Below are 10,000 nucleotides of genomic sequence, written 5' to 3'. Positions count from 1 at the left end.
AGAAGTTTTAAGGGTTTGAGCCTTTAAAAGGCCTCTATGGTCCTGAGGAACCGGGCACAGAGCACACTCCGGACACGCCCTTTTCCTTGCACCCCTGTTTAGTGGGCGATGCTTCACGGCCTATGCCTCTCTGGCTGTCGAAAGGAGACCACAAGCTAAAAAACATTACCACTTTTTTTCCAGTGCGCCTCACACTCTGAAAAATGCATTTTTAAAATATTCTTTAAAACAAATCCTTCTTGCTCTCAGTTCTCTCTAACTGGCCCCATTCAGGCAACTAAAAATACATGAATCAAAAAATGTAATCAAATAAAACCATTATATAAAAGACATGAAATTTCCCCTCACCTCACCCAAAAAATCTGAATCATTAGTTATTGAAATATATATTGAATATATGTATATATATATATATATATATATATATATATATATATAAATATTCTATTATAAATATAAAAAAAGAAACTTTGCTGGACTCTCAGCTCATGTAGCAATGGCTCTGTGTGTTCTGCTGTCTGAAAGCAGTGTATCAGTGTATGAAGACTTCCAGTGAAAAGGAGGGTTTGTGATGCTCGGTGTGGCTGCAACTCTACTCCACTTAGTCCTCAGTCTGCTGGGGGCATTGCTCCTGGCATAATCCCCCCCCCTCCGAAGCCAGCGTGCGGCCAGCGTTGTATGTTCACATAGGGACAGAGGGGGGGCCTTCTGCATGCAGACCCCGTCTGCTTCCCCATGCCGTGACGGCCGAGAGACCCTGATCTCGGCTCGAACGCCACGGCACTCCTTAGCCCTCGTGCTTGGCTGAGTTATAGGTAATCAATGAGCCAGTCGACTCACTCCACGCCTGTCTGGGCTGCCAAAGCTGCAGTATTGACTACCAAGAAGGAGAGCTGGGAGAGGGGGGGGGGAGAGAGAGAGAGAGAGAGAAGAAGAGGCAGAAAGAGAGAGAGGGGAAGAGAGAGAGAGAGATGGAGGGAAAGGAAGAGAGAGAGGGAAAGAGAGGGACAGAGAGAGAGAGAGAAGTGCCTCGCTGATGCTGATGTTGATTGACAGGTGTCAGGATCCCTGTAAAAGGCAGCGCTCGGCAGACAGGAGCTGTGGGAAAACAGCTTTGTGAAATGTGTTATGGCAGGCCGGCGGACAAGGCCTGTGGCGCCCAAGTTCGGGACGGTAATGCCGCGGTGCCTGCCTGCGATGCTGTAGATCTCCAGTGCGGTGCTGCAGGTGGTGTTTCTGAGGGGGGGGTCTGCAGCTGCTGAGCTCAGGTGGATGTGCAGGGCGGTGTGACGTGGCACAGTGTGTCAACAGGAGCTGGGGTGTACGGGGTGTAGCTGGCTGGTGCTGTGTGTGTGTGTGTGTGTGTGTGTATGTGTGTATAGCTGCATGTGTGTGTGTGTGTGTGTGTGTGTGTATGTGTGTGTGTGTGTGTGTGAGTATGTGTTTGCGTGCGTGTGTGTGTTTGTGCGGGTATGTGAGTGTGTGTATGTGTGTGTGTGTGTGTGTGTGTGTGTTTGCGTGTGTGTGTGTGTGTGTGCAGGCGCGTGTGTGTGTGTGTGTGTGTGTGTGTGTGTGTGTGTGTGTGCGAGTGTGTGAGTGTGTGTATGTGTGTGTGTGTGTGCATGTGTGTGTGTGTGTGCGAGTATGTGAGTGTGTGTATGTGTGTGTGTGTGTGTTTGCGTGTGTGTGTGTGTGTGTGCAGGCGCGTGTGTGTGTGTGCGAGTGTGTGAGTGTGTGTATGTGTGTGTGTGTGCACGTGTGTGTGTGTGTGTGTATGTGTGTGTGTGTGCGAGTGTGTGAGTGTGTGTATGTGTGTGTGTGTGCACGTGTGTGCGTTCGCAAAACAATGGGCTCCTCCTCTCAGAGTGTCAGTGCAGGAACAGCGGGAGCAGGTGACAGACAGGAAGGTCACTGCTTAAATGGCCTTTTCTGGCGAGGAAAACCGCCACCCTGTCTCTGCGTGACACCCTCCCCAGCACCGGGGGTGGGGGTGGGCGGCCTGCCTCCGCCAGCCTTGCTGAATCTCAGCTCGCCGCGGACACCGCAAGTATCAGCAGAACCAAGGCCTCCTTCACGCTCCCGTTTAACAGCGACCGCCGGACGGCGTGTTTGGCGTGCCAGGAGCATTGATTTTGTGTTTTGGCAGGCCCAGATCGATCCTCGCGCAGGTTTCAAGGATCAGGCAAGCGGATACATTTCACAGACGCTGTGTAGGCTCACCGCGGGCCGCTGAGGAGAGCCGAGAAAATGGGTTCTGACAGCAGACAGCACGTCCACGGGAGAGGGGTCGGGCCACTAACACCCCCCCTTTCCCCGCACCCCCACTCACACAACACCGACTCAAACGGCCGTGTTCAACTTCTGAAAAAAAAAGTAACCTGAGAGATGACTGATTGGTTTCTCCTTTTTTTCGCCTGCTCCGATGCGAGTTGTAAAAACGGTAAAAATGTCACACGCATAATTTATGCTGCAGTAAAAGTGGAACTGGCTCGGGACTCAGCACTGCGGGCGAGACCAACGGCAGGTGTAGCGCTATTGATTTGACAAGTTATTAAAGCGCCGAGTGGAGGCAGACTGTGGCATCGAAGCCCAGACTCTGACAAGGGCTCAGGCCTCTCTCTCCCTCTCACCTTCTTCCCGTCTCTCCCTCTCTCTCCCTCTCGTCTTCTCCTCGTCTCTCGCTCTCTCTCCCTCTCTCCCTCTCATCTTCTCTCTGTCTCTCCCTCTCTCTCTCTCTCGCCTTCTCCCCGTCTCTCCTTCACTCTCACTCTCGTCTTCTCCCCGTCTCTCCTCTCTCTCTCTCTCCCTCTCGCCTTCTCCCTGTCTCTCCCTCTCTCTCCCTCTCATCTCTCTCCCTGTCTCTCTCTCTCTCTCCCTCTCGCCTTCTCCCTGTCTCTCCCTCTCTCTCCCTCTCGTCTCTCTCCCTCTCTCTCCCTCTCGCCTTCTCCCCGTCTATCTCTGTCCCTTTTCACTCTTTTACTTCTCCTCTCTCCTTCTTTCCTTCTCATTCTCTCACTCCTCATCTATCTCTTCTCTTCTCCCTGTCAGTTTCTCTCTCTTCTGCTCCCCTTCTCACTCCTTCGTGTCTTCTCTCTCTTTCTCTAGCTTTCCCTCTTTCACTCAGTCCTGTCTCTCCCTCTCCCCTTAACTTCAAAATACAAATACTCAACAAGAAATAACTTCCGTGCTTTGTTGTAAAATCCTCCCCATTCAGAGTAAACGCCCTCGCATCACTGTGATGCTACAGGGATTTTTTCAATGAGGAAAACAGTGGTATTAAATGGACTTGTGATTAATATGTAGAGCTATTAGGATAATGCAAAATCAGGTTGCGCTGCATATAAACATGGTTAAATGGGCCACCTGGCTTGAGAACAGTAATGCCTCCACACTAATGCTCTCGTGCGAAAGAAAAAATGAAGCGGATTTAAGCTGTGTACCCCAGGGAAACGACACAGCGTACTAGTTGTTTACCTCCGATAGCACACACAGGTAAAACTCCGTCACTGCCTCACCTTCAGAAGGTCGATCTCCTTCACGCAGTCTTGCCGAGCTTTGGCGTCCATCATCTCGAATATCTACCAAAAGCAAAAGTTACCTGTTAACTCACAGCTTTAGCAACTTCCACAAACTGGCACATACACACACACACACACACACACACACACGCTTGCTCTTCAAATTGTACCCATGAAAAAAGGGACGCATCGCATTGACTTGCACAACGCTCATTAAAGTCATCACCTCTGTTTGCAACGGCCGTATTTCACAGCCGCGGTAAAATAAATTGCACATATATTATTTCTGTTTTTTTTTTTAAACCGTGGAAACAGACGGAGCGAATTGCATTTATTATCCGCAAGCTCCTCGGGCTAAAATGGTAAGCATGCAGCGAGAGACGCGGGCCCCCGGGCGTGGCTGGGCTCCGTGGGGGAGCCCTCCGCCGCCCCGCCTGGCCACGGCGTACCTGCACTTTCTTCAGGGCCACCTGCTTGCCCTCCAGCAGGTACGTGGCTCTGTACACCTCGCTGAATTGCCCCCTGCCAATCTTCTTCTCGATGCGGAAGTTGGCCAGCGTGCAGCAGTACGGGTAGGACGGCAGCTTCCACTGAGGAGCGGGGGGGGGGGGGGGGGGAGAGAGATGGGGGAGAGAGACACACAAGACACCATGAGACTAACCTGCACCTTCCTAACTTCAGAATCAGAATCAGACTTTATTGGCCAAGTATGCTTTTACACAGACATGCTTTTGACACCTGTTCCAATGTCTCACAAGGAGATTGACTCTGGTTCCAATACCTCTCATAGAGCATTCATATAGTATCAAGGTGACAACAACAAATACCATCCAACAGTAGTGGTACCATAAACAACAGTACCGTTCACATAGGGGCAGATGGAGACAAGACATATACATGGAATGGGGTAAGGATGGAATGAATATGAATATGAATACGAATAAATATGAACAGATACTGTACAATAAGTTAGCAGCTACTGCACAATAAGTTACATGAGTTCAAGCTGTGGGTCTGTACAACAATTAGTTACAGACAACTATTGTACAGTCTTATATACAGCTACTACACAATGACCATGTACCTAAGTGCAGGCTATGGATATGTATATATCTATCTATGTATATATATAACTATATACTCATAGTATGCACTTATTTTTGTAATTTAATGCAAGCTTTGTTAAGCAATGTGACTGTAATGTACTGTAACATTACTTTTGAAATGCGGTGTAATATTTGTCATCTCCACGTATATATTCTGAGGGGGTCTGTAACCAAGGTTGTTCAATGCACACAAACACCTGGCCTTGATATACGTACACACCTCTGAATTTCTTTAAAACACACATCCTTCACATTCTTTACACGTGCCTTCATAATTTCTCTATAAAATACATTTAAAATATGGGACTCGACATATCACCACTCTAAAAACACAGGATTGCGGTGAGAGTTGCAACAGCCATCTTACTACTCTTTAATATTACCCTGTTGGGAGGGGTAACATCTAGGCATGCACAACAAATGGATTTGCATGGTTTTGGTATCGCAGTTAAAAATTAAAAATCTCTCCCTCTTTGAGTCTGATACCTCCAGGTTTTGAAAGGTTTTTTCAAATAGTAAGTTTGAAAGTTACTGTCTGTATACCTGACATTGCCAAAAACATGAACACAAATCAAATGACTCTATCTATCTATCCCCTGTGGATTTTTTAATTAATGTGGAAAATTGAATTTTGTATATTTGGCTGCTCTGGGATTTTAACAATGTTTATTCGAATAAAGTAATGAGAAGCGGACAGTATTGCTCATTTTCCCTCGATGCGGTTCTGTCCTGCCGCCTATTACTGACGTATGCCCATTACCTTCATCAACTGAAAGCTTTATCAGAACGGCAGAGCGTTCAGAAGCTTCCGGATCAAAAGCGGACTGCTGGTTACCTTATCTTATAACTCCTCCAGGGGCACCTTCCCAGGCCTCACCTCCAGAACAACAATCACTGCTGTTTTAATACAAATCACCTTCCGAGCAACGCTGCCACTGTCAAATCAATAGACAACCATGAAAAAAAAAAAACCTTTATGTTTTCAGTCGTTTTTTTCCCTCCTCCTTAAAGCAAATCACCGTCTGGAGTAACATTACAGAGTACAAAGTCAGACTGCTGAGCTCCCGTCAGTAAGTGTATATCCACATGTCAGCCAGACAGTTAGGACACCTGGGAGACGTGTCTCAGACAGATTAATGGCCCGGGTGATTGATTCTGACCTTTGTGTGGATCTCACTCTCAGTGCAGTTCTGACACGGCTCTTTTGAATGTAATGTGCTATCGGAAGGAAAGGTCATGTTACAGCAGTTCTGATCATTGCTCTTCCCGTTCCCCTGCTCCTGGGCCATCTTCCCACTGACGAATCAAAGTTCAGAGCCAAACTCCTGCAGCAAACACACACACACACGCGCGCAAGTGCGCGCACACACACACACACACACACACACATACACCCACGTGCACACACGACACGCACACATATACACATACACACATACACTAACACACACATACATACCTGCACACACACATATACAGAGGCAAGCATGCACAAACACATGCACGCACATAACCCTACACATGTACATTCACACAAACACATATTCGTAATATCTGTCTGCAAATATCTGATTCTGGATAAAAGAACCCCTCCATGCTGTTGCAGGAATCAGGCGGTGGATTTCACCCATGAAAAAAAATCTGTTTTATCTCGTATCTGTGCTTTAACCTGGCAACCCACCATGGGAAACTCATCCTGCTGAGCTGTTTGAGTGGGCACAGCTGTTAGTACGGCTAACTTCTCAAACGAGGCATTTCTCAAACAACAGCAGTGTGAAAGAATGGCTGTGTAGAGGAAACAGAAATTGAAAGCATTTTGAAAATATACAGACAATAATTGCTCATGCCAGAGGAGGAGTGGTTCGCAAATATGACAAAAGAAAGGAGGGGCAGGAGCCAGAAAAGGGGAAGGAGAGATCGAGAGACGGGGAAAGGTAATTACACCAGCTCTGGTTAGCACAACAAGCAAACAGTAAAAGAGGAAGAAACAGAAGTGGAAGATTTGGAAGCAGACATAAATCCCACATTTTAAGACAGTAATCAAATTTCCCAGAGAGCAGTAAACATGATTATCATCCAAAAAAAAAAAGACAAAAAAAGAATGTGTTCCAGCCCTGTGGGTGTGTGTATTTATGCATGCCTGTATATGTGTGCGCGTTTCTGTGTGTGTGTGTGTGTGTGTGTATGTGTATGTGTGTGCGCACATGCATGTGTGTGCATGTGCATAAGTCCGTATATGTGTACAAGCATGTGTGTATATGAGTGCGCAGATCTGTGTGTAAGTGTGTGTGTGTGTGTGTGTGTGTGTGTGTGTGTGCATATCTGTGTGTGAGCATATCTCTGCATGCGCGTATGTGCTGAGTAAGTTAAAACAGGCTGCACAGTGAGTCTGTGGAGTGCTTGTCCTGGCCAGTAATCAGCGGTGACTCATCTCTCAGTAATAGCTGGTACTTGTGGTAATTAGCACTGGTGAACATATTGTGCGGACGGCATCGTCCCTCAATGGAGGCTGGACTGGGATGAAACAGCACTCAACCGGCCAAGTGGCTGCCAATGGCAGCACTTCACTGACAGAGAGGGCCGGGGGGAGGGCGTGGCCCTCCGTAATGAAGACCAGGAGGCAGGGACAAGGACCGACAGCCCTCCATCTCTTTTTAAATCCGCAGAAATCAAGTGATCCCGGGACCAAGGGATCAACTGCTGCTTAACGAGGAGCTTCAACCAACAACATTTCCATTAAGGACGCGCATAGAGGCGCCGGAGCACCGAAGTTAAAGACCCTTCCTTTTTCCCCCAGAAAACAGAGAGCGTTTTTTGAGCTGGAGTCTGAGTTAAAGGGACCATCGGAGGCGCTGACGTGCCTCTCTCTCTCTCTCTGCGAGAGCGTTGCGGCGCTCTGCCCGACCGCGCGGACGCGCCGACACGCTGACGCTCCGGCGCGCTGACGGAGCGCGATATTGACACTGTTTGTAATTGCGATAATTCCTCCAGCCGCGGGACGGGGGAAGATTCGGGGTGTGTTTAGCGCGCCCGTCTGCCTGCCGTGTCGGAGCTAATGCTGGGTGACAAGCAGACACCCTGGCTGATGTGTTCTGGCATCACAAAGATCCCAGCTGTGCATTTACATATGCAATGACCCAGATTAGCATCACCCCCCCCCCCATACACACACGCACACACACACACACACCCTCTACACACACCCACTCAACGTTTCCATCATCACTGATTAGTTTGTCAGTTTTAAGCCCTACCCCCCCCCCCCCCCCCCCCCCACGCTGGCCCCTCCCACAGGCATGGTCCTCCTTCTATGACAGGGCCAACTCCCTGCAACACCCATCTCCACAGCCGACACACCAGCATGCTCACAATAACCAACATCCTAGCAAGAGCAAGATCAACAAAGGAAAGCAACATGCTTTCTGCATGCCGTACACAGGTCCTTATTCCTCTAAACACCGGTCTCCCCCATCACTCACCCTCCTCCCTTTCCCTACACAGACACACTCCTCACCCTACACACTCTCCTCTCCCCTTACACACTGTCCTCCTCCTGCTCTCCTCTTCCCCTCTTGTAATTAGAGCAGATGGGAAAGTGGTTATAAATCAATGGGGTAATACACAGAAAAAAACCACCATTGGCTAATTCTAAAAACAGAAAATCAGTTGCCCCTTCTAGCATTGACTGTTTAGAATAGAACCCTCCCGAAATTCTAAAATATCACACCAGTTAGCGGGTGGCTTGCCGTGATCGTATAGTGGTTAGTACTCTGTGTTGTGGCCGCAGCAACCCCGGTTCGAATCCGGGTCACGGCATACGCTAACTCTGGCTTTTATGAATAAACGAAAAAATGCTCACTTTGAAATGCTAGACGATTCTGACAGATACATGGCTCTGTAATATAGGAAAGGTATCACTGCTGTTTGTAAAATCACTCTGACATGTGCATTTTATCTTCTTTGTCCCATATATGATAGTTACACTGTTCCTCTCTGGTATTTTAACACATTAAAAGCTACACACAGGTATGACACAGTCTGAGGGGTCACTCACAAATGGGTGGCTTGCCGTGATCGTATAGTGGTTAGTACTCTGCGTTGTGGCCGCAGCAACCCCGGTTCGAATCCGGGTCACGGCACACGCTAACTCTGGCTTTTATGAATAAATGAAAAAATGCTCAGTTGTGCTTTTGAAATACTAGATGAATTTCATAGATACGTGGACTCTGTGATACAGGAAAGGTATCACTGCTGTATGTAAAACCCCCATGATGTGCATTTTCTCTTATTTGTCCCGTATATGAGAGTTACATTGTTTCTGCCTTTGATGACATCTCCAGTGTCTCCCTGGTATTTATAACACATTAAAAGCTACACACAGGTATGGCTCAGTCTGAGGGGTCACACACAGGTGTCTCTCACAGTTGGTGGGTGGCTTGCCGTGATCGTATAGTGGTTAGTACTCTGCGTTGTGGCCGCAGCAACCCCGGTTCGAATCCGGGTCACGGCATACATTAACTGTGGCTTTTACCTTTTCAATAACTACTCTTAGCATTGTGATGCACTTATTTGGAAGTCGCTCTGGGAAAGAGTGTCTGCTAAATTATGTAATGTAATGTGATGAAATATCAAAAATTTGTTCATTTTGAGTCAAATCCTTTATTTCATAGAGTGATTCTATGTTCTCACTCTGAAACATTTTAATAGCCTGTTCCAGACTGAAGACCTTGAGTGGAGGCCTTCTGGCCTGCAGTACCCAGTTCATTTGTACTTTCCAAATATCTCCACCATGGGTATGCACACAGCAGAGCACTCTGCAAGGTTTCCCATTGGCGTAGGCAAGAATAGTCAAGCACTTGAAACAGTTCTACTACAGAAAAAAAACTTGACTTCTCAAAACAAGCTTATCAAATTTGTCATGCCAATAAATATTAATAAAATTCGTATTTGTTTAGACTACCCCCTGAGTACCAGTGTACTAGATTTTTTCTTTTTTTTACTGAAGTACACAAGCAGTACAATGCATTCTTGGAATGCCCATCCTAAGTTTCCAGGGAGGGCGCGTGATTGGACAGTGCGTTCCACAGCAGAGTGATTAAATCTGATCTCATGACACAAATATGTGTGGCGGGGCACCGTCACACAGCCCCGCTAGGACTGTCCGGGCTCTCTGCGTTTGGCACGGCCAAACAGCTGGAGAACGAGGGCCGTTTTGATCTTAAACCGCCCCCCCCCCCCCCCCCCCCCCCCCCCCCGCGCCCCCAGCACCATCGCACAGTCCCGGGACAAAAGGGCTTTTGTGTCCATTTTCGGATGACGGCAGGAGAGCACGCTACACTTTTCCGCTCTTTGGAAAACGTTAAACATATTCGCAAA

General features: G+C 47.9%; 1 protein-coding gene and 3 non-coding genes across 9 annotated transcripts in view; 3 read left to right on the top strand and 1 right to left on the bottom strand.

The window, feature by feature from the left end:
• Positions 1-10,000, bottom strand: part of LOC118776638 (serine/threonine-protein kinase Nek6-like) — a 61,525-nt gene that overhangs the window by 29,613 nt on the left and 21,912 nt on the right. For all 6 annotated transcript variants that reach the window (XM_036527109.1, XM_036527107.1, XM_036527112.1 and 3 more), the window contains 2 exons: positions 3,968-4,108; positions 3,516-3,578 (listed from right to left, as the gene is read on the bottom strand). In XM_036527109.1, the coding sequence (XP_036383002.1) occupies positions 3,516-3,578; positions 3,968-4,108 (204 nt within the window). The remainder of the gene's footprint in view (positions 1-3,515; positions 3,579-3,967; positions 4,109-10,000) is intronic.
• trnah-gug lies at positions 8,369-8,440 on the top strand. Its single transcript has one exon. It is a non-coding gene; the product is annotated as a tRNA-His (tRNA).
• trnah-gug lies at positions 8,692-8,763 on the top strand. Its single transcript has one exon. It is a non-coding gene; the product is annotated as a tRNA-His (tRNA).
• Positions 9,063-9,134, top strand: trnah-gug. Its single transcript has one exon. It is a non-coding gene; the product is annotated as a tRNA-His (tRNA).

This window comes from Megalops cyprinoides, chromosome 4, assembly GCF_013368585.1.
Source record: "Megalops cyprinoides isolate fMegCyp1 chromosome 4, fMegCyp1.pri, whole genome shotgun sequence".
In the NCBI taxonomy this organism is placed as follows: Eukaryota; Metazoa; Chordata; class Actinopteri; order Elopiformes; family Megalopidae; genus Megalops; species Megalops cyprinoides.
The sequence above is the reverse complement of the archived record's forward strand: the minus strand, read 5'-3'. Positions and strand labels throughout refer to the sequence as shown.